The sequence below is a fragment of the Perognathus longimembris genome, chromosome 1, assembly GCF_023159225.1.
Source record: "Perognathus longimembris pacificus isolate PPM17 chromosome 1, ASM2315922v1, whole genome shotgun sequence".
Classification (NCBI taxonomy): Eukaryota; Metazoa; Chordata; class Mammalia; order Rodentia; family Heteromyidae; genus Perognathus; species Perognathus longimembris.
This window is the reverse complement of record NC_063161.1, coordinates 128,472,335-128,486,952: the sequence shown is the minus strand read 5'-3', so window position 1 is coordinate 128,486,952 and position 14,618 is coordinate 128,472,335. Positions and strand designations below refer to the sequence as shown.

Below are 14,618 nucleotides of genomic sequence, written 5' to 3'. Positions count from 1 at the left end.
AATAAAAGCTTTTTTAAAAATGAACCTTTTTATCACAGTTACTAGTTCCAGAAGAATTTCCTCCCATTATCACAAGAGCTGAGATTTATTGGAGTCTGTAAAAGCCTTATGAAACCCTACTCAAGCCTGGTTCAAACTCTCACTTCCCTCATCCATCTGTTCAAGTCTCAGCCCATGGATTCTCTGCTGGCCTTCCCATATATAAAACCACTTTGAACACTTTCTCCTTTGTCATCAGCATACTTTTCTGTTTGCTTATTTCTCAGTAAGTTTATAACATCAAATATCAAATGTCTTCTAGGTCAGATTTACATTTGTTAAGACAATTAGAGTCAGGCAGCTGCAGGCTGGATCCTGGCTCTGCTATTTACTAACTTTGGGTAGTAACATTTTTCTGATCTTCAATTTTTCTCCTACTGGACTGCCTAATGAGTCAGTCTACCTTGCCTTCACACATCTGTGTGACAATGATGACAGCTAATGCATGCCCAGTGTGTGGTACACTAGCTACTTCCAACAACAGTCATTATTACTAAGATCACTAGCTTCATGACTATAAACTAGCAGTTGAAATCCAGCATCCAGGCTTCTGAAACACCAAGCTCTTTCTAGTACCTGTACCATCTGTATAGACTTTCTTAAATCTCAACAATATGTTTTGACTCCAAAAGCAGGACAAAATATGTAATTGTAACTCAGAGCACAGGAAGATAGTGGGTTTGGATTCTCCATGATGAATGAGATTTCCAGCAGAAGACCTTTGCCTTCCCGAGCCTCGCTTACCTGTCTGCACCAGGTACTTGATACTAACTTCATCAACAGGGAAGAAGGCTGCAGTGGCTCCGTACTCTGGACACATATTAGCAATTGTAGCTCGGTCAGCAATGGACAACTGAGCTACTCCTGGGCCGAAGAACTCCACGAATTTGCCCACAACCCCAACCTGGCGGAGGTGCTAAGCAGCAGAAACAACAGAGAAGTTTGAAACTTGATGGCTCACATTGAAAACATACAACTGCCCTCTTGTAGTTTCATACACTACCCTTTTGAATAAACACAAGCAGTAAGTTAGCCCAATATGCTTCAGATTACTTAAAAAAATAAACAACATCATCTCAGTAGCATGGCATCCTCCATTGATCCCAGGGATAGCAAAGGACATTACTGGGAACAATGGGGAGGGATGAGATGTGCCACATGCTAAGTTCTTGGGAAATATGCTGCAAATAGATATAACCACTGGGGAGCTGAGAGAAAGGTAACAGGGATTTAGTACTGCCTTTCTCCTGACTCTCGTGTATAATTATGGCAAAATACTTCTCAAGAAAAAGTAATTTCCCAAATAACTCTAAAGAAAGTTTTTCAAAATGAAAAAGACCCTCTAATAAAATACAAGTGCCTAGAAGTGCTAAAAAGTAAGTTCTTTCAAACTAAATAAGGCTAAACCAGTTATTATGTAAGTAGATAATCAGCAAGATTCCAGTTACAGGTACATGACAAAGCAACAGTCTTTTCTACACAGGTGACATCAGCCAGGAGTGAGGCTCATGGCCAGCTTAGTGCTACATGAAGCCAGTTTCAAAGATGAAAAAAGCTGTTTTTGCTAGGTGAATATTTCCAAATTTTATGTCAAGTGCGATCTATATTGTTCCATATTTGAAAAACAGCACAGACAGGTATGGTAGCTCAAGGCTGTAATGCCAGCTAACTAGCAGAGGTCAAGGGATCATGATTTGAAGCTGGCCTGAACACAGAGTTGGCAAGATTTGATCTCAGCCAATGATAGTTTCTTATAAGAGCTTAAGATGTAAGTCTTAATATTTTCCAACTTGGGAAAATGTCTGTTATAATAATGTAACTTGAAATACAGAAGAAAAATTTTAAAGTCAAATAACATTCATGAAATGAGTTTACTACTTAAATATAAAGAACCTACTTATATAAAGAATCACGTGGGAAAAAATGTATCAAAAGTATAACCAACCAGATGCCAGTGGCTCACACCTGTAAGCCTAGCTACGTAGGAGGCCGAGATCTGAGAATTGCAGTTTGAAGCCAGCTTGAGCAGGAAAGTCCAAGTGAGACTCTTGCCTCCAATAAACTACTCAGAAAAGGCTAGAAATGGTGCTGTGGCTCAAGTGGTAGAGCATTAGCCTTGAGCACAAAGAGGCTCAGGGACAGCACCCAGTCCCCAAGTTCAAGCCCCACAACTGGCAAAAAACAAAACAAAACAAAAAAGCATAACCATTTATATGGCAGTGGCTTTCAATCTCATTAAAGTGATTGTGCGACTATATCTAAGAGTAGGAAGGCAGGCTCAGCCATAAACAATGCATATTAGTTGTTTAAAAATAGATTCCAGGGGCTGGGAGTATGGCCTAGTGGCAACAGTGCTTGCCTCCTACACATGAAGCTCTCAGTTCAATTCCCCAGCACCACATAAATGGAAAATGGCCAGAGGGGGCACTGTGGCTCAAGTGGCAGAATGCTAGCCTTGAGCAAGAAGAGGCCAGGGACAGTGCTCAGGCCCTGAGTCCGAGGCCTAGGACTGGCCAAAAGAAAAAAAAAATAGATTCCAAAATATGGTAAAATCTTATCATCTGCCAAATCTAAGTGGTAGGCATATAAATATCTTAATTTACATATAGCTTAACTATGTCACAATTAAAAAATTAGGCAAAAGGAAAATGAACATGACAAAAAAATGAAACATAATTATCAAAACTTATCTCATCCCTTCAAAATGATCAGTGTATTGTTCCCCAGAATTTCCACAGCACACAGAAACCCAGACTCTACCTGTCATTGGTTGTCCAAGACCCCAGGAGAGGTAACATGTCCTTACCTTGGTAATGGTGAGCACAATGTCAGTGGATGTCACCAGAGGGTGGGGCTTCCCTGCCAGCCTGTAGCCAATCACCTGGGGAAGCACCATACTGATGGGCTGGCCCAGCATGACAGCTTCTGCTTCGATTCCTCCCACTCCTGCAAGGGAACAACCAACATGACAAAATAACTCACTATACCCTCAGCTAAGAATGCAGTAAACCCAGTTACAATGTTTAGCATTTTCTATGAGGAACAGCTATTTTATTTCCTCTGTTGCTCTATAAAAACTTTAACAGTGTTTTTCAAAATGGGCTCCCCACCCTGATACCTGGAACCCTCTGTGCTACACTGGAGAGTAAGGTTTAAGAAATCTCCACAGTTAGTAGGTGCCATAGTTCACACACCTATAATCCTAGCTATTTAGGAGTCTGAGGTATGATGATTGCACTTCAAAGCCAGGCCAGGGAGAAGAATCTGTGAGATTCCATTTCTAATTAACCAGCAAAAAAGCTAGACAGGAGTGTGATGCCCGCAGTATATTGCCATCTGTAAGCAAGAAAGCTGAGTAAGAACACGAAGCCTGGAGTTAGCCCAAAGAACTGGCACAAAATGAAAAACAAACAAAAAACCCCAAATCTCTATTGTTAAATATCGCATATGAATTTCACTTATGTGAAGTGCTCCCAACCTCTCATTCTAGTTGATTTTTTCCAAATACAAATTGAGTGCTTTTCCGGTCACTGTAAGTATAGGACAGGGGACAAAAACACTCCTTTGATACTTATGGTCATGCAAATACATGCCACTGAGATGTGATGTGACTTGGAATACCAGAAGTAGAAATAATGGTTGGAGAGAGAACACTCACCCCAACCAAGAACGCCCAGGCCATCTATCATGGTAGTGTGTGAATCTGTGCCCACGAGGCTATCTGGGTAATAATATCCATCCTGGTCAAATACCACTCTTGCCAAATACTCCAGATTCACTTGGTGGATGATTCCTGAACCAGGGGGAATAATTCTCATGTTGCGAAAGGCCTGGGAACCCCACTAGGATTGAACAAGGAGAGAACGCCATGAACATCAGTCATACTTCTACCAGTCCATCTCATATATGCCCCTCATACCCCATGATCAGTAGACTGAACTGTGAAACCAAACTTGGCCCATACCTTCAGAAACTCAAATCGCTCTCTATTTCTTTCAAATTCCAGGTCTTGATTCTTCTGTAAACTGTCTGTCCTGTTAGAAAGAAAAACTAACTGTATGAATTTCAAAGCTGAAGAAGTTAATGGTTACATTTAGTGGGTAATGAATAAACAAAGTTGCAGGTGCATTCTCCCACCTGCTGGATAGTATTATAAATTTCACTATTACAATCTAGAAAAGGAGAGGCAAATTTCAAAATTTATACAAACAAGTTATCTGGCTCAAGCGATTCCTTACAATGTCCTCAAGCATGGTGGAAAGGAAACATGAGCTGAATGATGTTACTATAAATAGTGAAGTCTGACTTCAATAAGCAAGTTCAAGGCATTTGTACAACAGTAGTGGAAGACATTTAGGGAACCCTTGTTTGTGCACCCCTTTCCCTTCATGACCTTACCACTTCTCTGAGCTAAGCTACATGTGGGCTGGCATGTTCCCTTGTTTGTGTGGCCCCAATTGGCAATGTCAAGAACCTCAGTCACTTTCAGGATGATTTTGTGCCTTCTTTGGGTGACTACACTTTCCAATGATATTAAAATGGCACATTCACGAGTCTCTTCTTCTAATCTAACTAGTTTCATGAACAAATACTGGTCCATAGTAGGCTTGTTAAATAGTCTGACAAAAATAGAAACAAAACCAGAAGGGATCTCCAACCATCATTTCTACTTCTGAGTAAGATTCTTGTTCATGTGGCCACTGCCCATCTCCTCTGCTGCACTTTGAGCACTTCAGGACTCAAGTTATTGTCCTTTGCCCTCGTTCCTCCAGCAGCAGGAGGCTGCCAGGACTTCACCTAGCAGGAGCAGGGGGCAAGGAGAATGCTGGCCCCATGAAATGCTGGAAACATTGGTGTGACGAAAGCAACATATTCACAAAAGAGGGTCAGCAGCCAGCAATGTTCAGGCTTTCCAAGTTAGAATAATTCCAGGTAGAAACCTATTTACTCTGAAAACAAAACATCCATTTATACTGAGCCTTGTTCAATTCATTTACTTCTAAATTACTGGAATGAATAAACAGACCTAGAATTCAGAATTCTTACTACTTGAAACTTGCCTAAATTATCTCCATCTTGTGAACTTTTAATATCCCTGTGAATGTGAATGACCTCACAGATAAACAGAAAAACTGCTTCTTAGTTACAAAATTTGGACATAGTTCAGTTTCTGAGAATCTCACTGAATCACGGTGCTCTAGAAATTCACAAATCATAATTTAAAAAGAAGACAGTTTTCACATGTATGAGGTCTTGTCAGAAATTCTTGCTAGGAAAAAAAGGAGGTAATTCCAAGGTAATTGTGTAAAATATTACACCGATGTATATAAGAGCTATATCCTACATTCCCAAATACAACATTAAGCCAATATTATTCGAAGTACGCCAAGTGCTTAGAAATAACTGGAAGAGGGATCACTCTATCATCCCTTTCCCTTATCTCTGGAAGAGCTGTAAGAATAAAAATGAGGAACAATATCAGGAGGTCAAATTGCAAAACCAAAACCCAAGAAATGAGAACAAAACACCATCAGTGAAAACAATTCTAATTTTCTCCTTCAATTACATATGTATGTTTACTAGTTTGGGGTATCTATTTTTTTGTGGGTTTTTTTTTCTCTCTGTGGTACTGCAGTTTGAACCTAGGCCTCTCTCTTGTTAGTATGACACTCTACACTTGAACCACACGTGCAGTCCTGCTCTTTGTTAGTTATTTTGGAGATGGAGCCTAGTGAATTTTTCTGCCTAGGGTGTCCTCAAACCAGAATCCTTCAGATTTCAGCCTCTTTAGTAGCTGGAATCAGCAGCTGGCTTAGACTTGGATATTAAGACTAGAAGGCCACCCTCTGGACTTTGCAGTTTTCATAATGAAATGTTCACAGTGTAAATGAGAAAGACATAAAAACCTGAGACCAGAGTTGATGGAAGTCAAGATGTAAAAGGGGGAAGTCAAGGTAAACTAAGTGATGACCTGGATGCACTAACAACCACGAATACTCTGACTTGTAAACCAAGAGATCTTAGAAATTACACTTCTATCTCCATTAGTCCTTTGACCTTCCAGCCAGGCAAAATGAAGGTAAGCTATCTACATCAATGAGCATCTCCAAGATGAGGCTCGCCCTGTGTTGTAAGGCCACTGTTAACATTTCTGGAGGGGACTTTAGGAAACAGCCTTAACTGTCAAATACAGTAACATTTTATGTCTTTAACTCTTCCCTGGGATTTAAAGGAGTGAGTGCAGGTTGCTAAGGATGGATTCAGAGTCCAAAGGAAAAAGAAAGTTGGTGGGAATTCAGTCTCTTTACCCAAGAACTGTCAATTCAGAGAAAAAAGTACATTTTAAAATTTATCTGGATAAATATTGTAATATTAATTGTAAAGTGATCATTTCCTAAATGTTCTTTGAGTTTGTATGGAACCCAGCCAAATCTCCAAGGCGATGTTTATTTCCCTTTGAATGGTTTATTTCATGTGACTTAAAGAAAAGTATCAAATAACAGCTTCTTACTGTAAAAATATGCAAAACCCAGTTACAATCCCAATTGCTTTAGCACCTCTTTCTCATCTTTTAATTCCCATGTAACTTTTGTCTAGCTGAGATTTCTACACATACAGTGTAGTACCTGGCTCACTGAGTTATTACTATGGGCTTGTTCCAAGAATCATAAAACACTTTATAGATAAACATAACTGAATGATTATTTAATACTTGGCTTCTGGGATGATTTAACAAACCATTCATCTTTCTTTCACATTTGTAATACTTTAATGGACATTATTGGCTATGAACATTATTGGCTTCTTCTGTATTTTAGTTGTTGTTGTTTTGTTTTTTGCCAGTCGTGGGGCTTGGACTCAGGGCCTGAGCACTGTCCCTGGTTTCTTTTTGCTCAAGGATAGCACTCTACCACTTGAGCCACAGCTCCACTTCTGGCTTTTTCTGTGTATGTAGTGCTGAAGAATCGAACCCAGGGCTTCATGCATGCTAGGCAAGCATTCTACCGCTAAGCCACATTCCCTGCCTTTCTTCTGGATTTTAGTTATTGATTAAAGGCAAGCTTGGAAGTGGAAATTCTAAATTCTAGAACAAAGAATATTAAATTTCCAGAATACTACTGCAAGGCTGTCCCTATTCTGAACAACAAAAGAATAAACAGAAGTAGAGAGAAAAAGAAAGTCTTACAGAAACCCCAGAGACCCACAGAATAGCTAGATACAAAACAACCACTTGGGACTAAAAAGAGGAGTAATGTGCCAAGTATATGGATGTAGAGGTCATGCCTATAATCTTAGCTACTTCCAAGGCAGAGATCAGAAGGGTCACAACTTAGGCTGGCTCCTGCAAAACTGAGAGGCCTTATCCCTCAAATATAACCAAAGCAAAAAGGCTTGAGGGGCCTAGGTCAATGGTAGAGGATCTGCCTAGCAAGTAACCTGAATTCAGTCTCCACTACCACCAAAGCAAAATGGAAACAAATGAAACAAAATTTAAAAAAACAGCAATAAAAGAAAAAAAGCTCCAGGGGATGAAAACAATCTTAACTCAGTTAAGCACATACTTATATTGACAAGCTCTCATGGTAGAACTTAATGTAACGTCTGTTTCACTTAAACTTTAAGCTGAATACAAATGCAGACTGCTCTTAACCAAAGTAAATATACATACAAAAAAAATCCTTAAAGAATCTATTCTCCTCAACAGAAATTCACTGCCAAGTCTGCATTCAGTTTGAATTTTTCTGGAAATACCTTTTAAAGATTTTCTTTGAAGTAGATAAACACATTTTGAAAAGAAAAGGCCAACAACAAAACCAACTTCTATTCCTAGATTTTTCACAAAGCAGAACACTCAAGAATTCACCCTAATTCTGCCCTCACCTTCTGTTGAAATCAACCTGGATGGAATGATCAATCACAAGATCGGCAGGGCAGACAGGGTTGATTTTCTCTGGATCTCCTCCCAGCTTTTTCACAGCATCTCGCATGGCAGCGAAGTCAACCACAGCTGGCACACCTCTGGAGGAAGAAAGGATTAAACAGCAGCTAAGCCTTTACCGTGTGTAATTGGATTTTGCAATTTTGCTACCATTGACGGTGCTGACAAGGGGCCATTCATCAGAGGAACTAACAGTGGGCAACTTAGAAAGGTAGACATTCCTAAGCATATTTCTTTGAGCAGAAATCTCATAAGTGGTAGGTGCTATGACAGATGGACTCTTGACGCACAGCTGTAAAAACTAGGCCACAACTGCAGCCTGGTAGAGAAACTGTGGGAAGGCTTGGAAACTTTTTTGCCATAACTGCTTCCCATTTATAAAAGGAGGTGAGAGGGGAATCAAAGGCCAGGAGAAGATAGACTACACCTTCAACTTTAGACCAAATTTTAAGGAATGGATCTAATGCAGAAAAATAGGCTATGTGTTATATTTATGTCAAGTAAAGAATTCCTTCTAGGGGCTGGGAGTATGGCCTAGTGGCAAGAGGGCTTGCCTCCTACACATGAAGATCTCAGTTCGATTCCCCAGCACCACATATATGAAAAATGGCCAGAGAGGGCGCTGTGGCTCAGGTGGCAGAGTGCTAGCCTTGAGCGGGAAGAAGCCAGGGATAGTGCTCAGGCCCTGAGTCCAAGGCCCTGGACTGGCCAAAAAAAAAAAAAAAAGAATTCCTTCTAGTATCTAAAAAGTTTAAAATAAGTCATTTTCCTTTGAAAAAAAGAAATTTGGTTTCTGGAAGGAATAAGGTAACATTATTTTAAAACGGCAGGGTAATATCACAGAAAAGAGGCCATGAAGGGAAGTGAGCATTTCTAAGAATAGGCAGGATGTGAGCAGATATGACTGCCTGAGACAATCCCAGTTTACTCTTGTGAATATGGGAAGAGCCACCTTTTGCTTTCAAATGTGTACAAATACTGGGTGATAAATTATAGCCATTATAAGCCATTATAAGCCATTAAAGCAGACAAGGGAGGCAGGGGAGAGAAAAGTGATGTTAGGCTCACGTAAAGTCCTGCAGGATGACACGGGCAGGCTTAAATGGCACTTCTATGTTCTTGTGCTGCATGACATTCCAATTCAGAATATTCTCAATGTCATTTTTCTTCACTAAAAACTCATCGCAGTTCCGAATGGCTGCTTCCAGAAGAACTCTGATAGAAAATGGTAAACGTCCTGGAAGTAAAGGGAAAGTCACTAGAAAACAGATGTAAGGTATTTTAAGGGAAGTGTTCTCTTTGTAGTCAGTCTGTATATAAACTTGATGTGAGGCATCTGATTATTCTTCTAACAGGGAAAGAGGACAAAGTAACTGACAGTGAGGGTACTGGAGACATTTGGTAGTAAAAAATATTCACAGACGAAAAAGCAAACCAAAATATTAGTTTAATTTTCATGTTAAATGATTTGTCTTGCCTTGGGTTGCAATAACATGGAAGTTTTCCTTAACTTATCACATCTTACTATCGGTAAGTTACAAAGTAACAAATACATTTATATATACAAAAACATATTTCTTACAAAAACTAAAGCTCAAGAAGAGAAAATAATCTATTTACAATTATTGTAATTGAACCTGCATTATACACAGACATCTTTCCAAAGAAAACCCTAAACATCATGACATGGTCACTTGCAGCTGAAGTTTCTAAGAAAACACTATAGTAACTAAAGAAAATTAATTTTATTTCAAAAACAGAAATTCTACCTTGGTATAGGAAAATTACCAATATTATTCAGAAAAGGCAATAAATGTAGGATAAACAAGGAGTCTGGGATAAAAATGACTTTGGTTCTTTTTTCCTGCTCCTCAAATAATCTGTTACTGAGCATGTCAGTAGCTCTCTCTGGGACTCAGCTTCCTAATTCTTATATTTTATATACATGATCTCCTAGGGTTGGAATTGACATAAAATTGATGGGTAAGTACATGTAAACACTGTGTTACATACATATACATATAGATCATTACCTACTCAAAAATCACCAATATGTGTTGGTGTGTGTGTGTGTGTGTGTGTGTGTGTGTGTATGCACACATGGGTGTACTTAATCCAAGAACATTTCTCATTCACTTGCTATCTCCCCCTTCCAACTCTCCCAGAGGGTAATACTTTACAAAGCTTAATCATTAAGTGAATGATATTCCAATTGCTAAAACAAAGCAATTACATGAGAGTTATATATCTACCATATCTTGAATCCTCCAGTTTATTCAAATTGAAGAATTTCTTTTCTGGTTGTGCAGGATCTAGGGGCTCAATAAGGTGCACAAAGGGGTTCTTCATGATTACTGATGGTCACAGTTTCCTGAAAAAGAAATAACTTAATTTTTACTCTGGAAGTTAGGCCCTCTTTAACAGTTACGGTACACATTCACTTAAAGAATCACTTGCTTTCTTTTCAAAATGGGGGTGGGTAGGGCTTAATGAATAAAAGAATGATGTTCTTAGCAATGAAATGGGCTTCTGTGAAGCTATTGAAAAAGCCAGTGTTCACCTGTCAAGCCACATACAACTCCAACTTGTCTTATTTCTATAACTTCCCAGGATCCTTCCACTGCTAAGAGGCAATGAAGAGGGAAATGGTGGATGCCCCTCATAGGAATGTGAAGATATAGACTGACCTCCAATCTGGACTTGTCCTGCCTAGCAGGAGGCAATATTTCAACACAGATGACATTGTACAATTGTCCAAACCTGAACTTTGGAAGTTGGGACTCCAGTGCTGCCATTTTCTGGTTTTCTCTCTTCCACTCTTCCTCTCTGATTCTCTGACTCTCTCTCTCTCTCTCTCTCTCTCTCTCTCTCTCTCTCTCTCTCTCTCTCTCTCCTTTCCTTTTTTTTTTTTTTTTCCTGGTGCTGGTCCTGAGGCTCAAACTCAGGGCTTAGGGTTGTTCCTGAGCTTTTTTGTTTTTTGGCTAAGGTTAGCACTCTACCATTTGAGCCATAGCTCTACTCTTGGCTGTTTTGATGCTGAATTGGAGATAAGATTCTCATGGACTTCTTTTCTGGGATGGTCTCGAAGTGTGATCCTCAGATCTCAGCCTCTTGAATAACTAGGATTGCAGGCATGAGCCACCAGCCCCTGGCTGGAAGTCTTAGTTTTTATGGTGTGTCCTTCAATCCTTCAGTATTACTTATATTTTTAACTATGTACACATATAACCTTTAATAATGACTTCAAAACTGGAAAACACATATGTTTACACATCTCTGTCCAAGATCTGGTATGAGGTGGGTACCCCTTCTTCAAAAACCTGGAATCTCAAGTGCTCCCAAATCTGAAACTTTTTGAGTGCCAGCATGATGCCACAAGCAGAAACTTTCACACCTGATCTCAAGTGACAGTCACAGTAAAAGGTGTATTAATGCCTCTAGACAATGTGTATAGGTGTCCATGGAACAATGAATGAATTTCATGTTCAGACTTGGGTATCATTCCCAAGAAGTCTCATTATGAATGTATAAACATGTAAATATGTAAAAAATCATCTGAAGTTTGAAATGCTTTTGGTCCCAAGTTTCAATACAGGGTACCAAGCCTGCACCAAACAGTTTTGGGGCTGACCAGTTGGTTGGGAAGCAGCCTCTGTGTTCCTGGAGTTACCAGTGTAGCAAGTAACAGAACATGCCACAGGTATGGGAGCCAGGAAGGAGAGGCAAGCACACGGTATTTGTCCAGTACTCCGTCCTTGGAATGTATCATCTCCCCTGTATTACATGGTATTTTCACCAGCTGCTGCTCAGTAGGAACTGTGGAAGGTGAAAGCAGAAAGCCACAGCCAGGCCAAACAGTTGTAATGGAATATTAATAATGTTTATGAAAGTATGTATCTTAGGCTGACTATATTAGAATTACCTGGGGTCTTTCTTGTGAAAACAGATTCCCAAGTATTCCCTCTCCACCACTTGATCTACAGAATCAGAACAGAGGACTGAAGGGGCAGGCATCGCCATCTTTCTCCCAGGCAGTTTGAATACTGGTTCTGTGATTGGTTCTGAAAGTCCTGGCTGGGGGCCATGGAAAGCGAGGTGAGGAACTCACCCCCAGTCCAGTGGGACAGCACCCAGGATACAGGGAGAGGAAGGGCTCATCTTAACTCAGGAGCCCTCACGGCACAGACAGAGAACCCTACATGAGAAGCAGGCTGTGGAGGTGGAGTGGATTTAGTTCTTGAAGATCAAGCCCACACACATGCAAGAAATTCGTTAAATCTCCACTAACAAACAGGACAGAAGGTAAAAACAACGAATACCCTGTTTAAGAAGTAATATGCTAGTTGCTTTGCAGTTTGAAAATCTCTGGGCTCAGTAAAGGAGACTATGATTCCATTTGATAGGAATTCTGAATGTATGTATTTACAAAGGCCACACTGCTACCCTCCCGATGGTTTGTCACCCATGCCAAGGTCCCAGATTCAACTTTTCTATCCCAAACAATTGCCAAGTCCCACTGTAAAACTGCTGATTTGTTTGTCTGGATAAATGAGTCAATAGAAGAGCATCTACAGAGCGTGCAGGAAGTATTTCAGTCTCTTTGGGGTCAGAGGAGGTGGTGGGAGTCCTGGGCAGGACAAGCTCCATGAATCATCCCTCACCTAGACAGCCTTACATTTCAGAATCACCCCTACTTCTGGGCCACATCCTAAAGGGAGGAGGGGGGCTAAAATTCATCGTTGAAACCAGCAATGAGGCTGTTCCCAGATTTCCCACTTCAGTGGGCACCAACTGTGATGATTTCCTTTCCTCACAGCTCACAGATGTCCCGGGCCTCCCACTGCCTTCACAGGATGCCTGCTACTCCGCTACCCGATGAAGTGAGCATCTTGGGAACTGCCAATGTAGCTTTGAGAAAATGTGGATGGGAAGAGCTCTGGTGTCTGCCTCCTTGTTTCCTTAGAAACTACAATGGTCTAGAGTTTCATTATAGTCAGCAGGCAAATTCTACCTGCAGAAGTTAGGAGAGAAGAAGCAGCTGCTACTCAGTAAACGCGAGCATGTGCCAAGCAAGCTATCTGTCACATCTTCTCTAATCCTGGCATGAGGTCCATGAACAAAAGCTTATCATTTCCCCCATTTTATGGTAATGGAAGATGCAGGTCCAAGAACAGTAAATCTTGCCCAAGGGCTTACAGCTATCGAGTAGGACACAGAGTGAGGTTTTGAACCATGGCTCTTTCTACTACCCCACCCTACCTCTGAAGATGTTGTTGGCTGGGGCCACTCACCTGCCCCTTCAGCAGAAGATTAAGGTTTGAATGCGGTTTGAGTCAGGCAGTGTCATGCCCCCTGCCAATCTTACTGAGCCAAAGGTCAGTGGAAAACAACAGTAGCTCTGTTGGAGTAATTTAAACTGGTTCTGCTGGAAAGTTGGAAAAAAGCCCCTACATGTAAGTCTGGCAAAGTCTGGCAGTTCTCTTCTGGCCCTGTCCTCTGCCCATGGTCTTCCTGCTTCTTTCTCGGTTTTATCCAATTCTCATTCTACAACAAAACACAGAAATGAACCTGGAGTATAGGGTAGGGCTGGAGGTTAGTCTCCTTTCTTTGTTGGAAAGCATGCACCTATGACAATATGTCCAGGAGCCATCCTTTCTAATTCTTCAAAAGAAAGAGAGGTTACTTGGAGGCAAGAGGGGAAAAAGGAGAAAAAGAAGTGAAAAGGAGAATAGACTAAAAAAAGAAAAGGGCAAGGATATATTTTAGGCAGTGAAGTTGGAGCAATCATTCAGAATTCCTTCCTGGGTGCTTACCACATGCTGAAGGCTGCACTACACTTTCCCTGGCCATGAAATCAAGACAGGGGAAGACTCAGTATACAAAAGCACTGAAGAGACACGTTACACTGGCACTGCACCTATGTTCTGAAAGTCACAATAATTATTTCGTGGAATGGTTTGCATCAAAGCCAACTGGTCACAAAACATCAGCTAGTGACTTATAAATCACGTTTTTCACAGGTAGGTTTTGCCCGCAGGAGAGTGGGGCTGATACTGCAGTGTACCAGCAACATCAGAATTTTAGAAGAAAACAGAAAAAAAAACAACACCCCACAGGTGACTTGTTTGGAGGTAAACAGGAAAGTTATCTCATCTACTTAAGCCATGTCTCCAGTCTGGCATTTTGATGGTTAACTGAAGATGAAATCTCACAAGTTTTTCTGCCAGGACTGGTTTTGAACTCTAGGTCTCAGCCTCCTGAAGTTACAGGTGCACACCTTATTCCTGGGTACCACTGCGCAAATGAAGATTTTAGTTACCCAGGGGGGTAATAAGAAAGAGTGGGGTAACACTAAGGAATGTTACTGGGCATTTGGTGATACAAGGAAGAGAGAGGAGGGAGCTGAGCTTAATAGAGGTTAATGAGAGTGTGGAGTCAGGTAAGTAGAAAATCTTGTTTTTCTTTTTTTTAAGCCAGTTCTGGGGTTTGAACTCAGGGCCTTGGCACGGTCCTTGAGCGTTTTTTGCTAAGCCTAGTGCTCTACCACTTGAGCTACACCTCCTCTTCTGGCTTTTTGGTAGCTAATTGGGGATAGCCAGGTGTTGGTGGCTCATGCCTCTTAATCCTAGCTACTCAGGAG

At 40.8% G+C, this 14,618-nt stretch overlaps 1 protein-coding gene across 1 annotated transcript in view; it reads right to left on the bottom strand.

Moving 5' to 3' along the window:
• Nucleotides 1-14,618, bottom strand: part of Aco1 (aconitase 1) — a 50,452-nt gene that overhangs the window by 18,611 nt on the left and 17,223 nt on the right. The window contains exons 2-8 of the mRNA XM_048361207.1: nt 10,231-10,349; nt 9,047-9,215; nt 7,921-8,058; nt 4,004-4,073; nt 3,698-3,881; nt 2,846-2,985; nt 784-955 (exon numbers count right to left, since the gene is read on the bottom strand). Coding sequence (XP_048217164.1) covers nt 784-955; nt 2,846-2,985; nt 3,698-3,881; nt 4,004-4,073; nt 7,921-8,058; nt 9,047-9,215; nt 10,231-10,327 — 970 coding nt within the window. The 5' untranslated portion in view covers nt 10,328-10,349. The remainder of the gene's footprint in view (nt 1-783; nt 956-2,845; nt 2,986-3,697; nt 3,882-4,003; nt 4,074-7,920; nt 8,059-9,046; nt 9,216-10,230; nt 10,350-14,618) is intronic.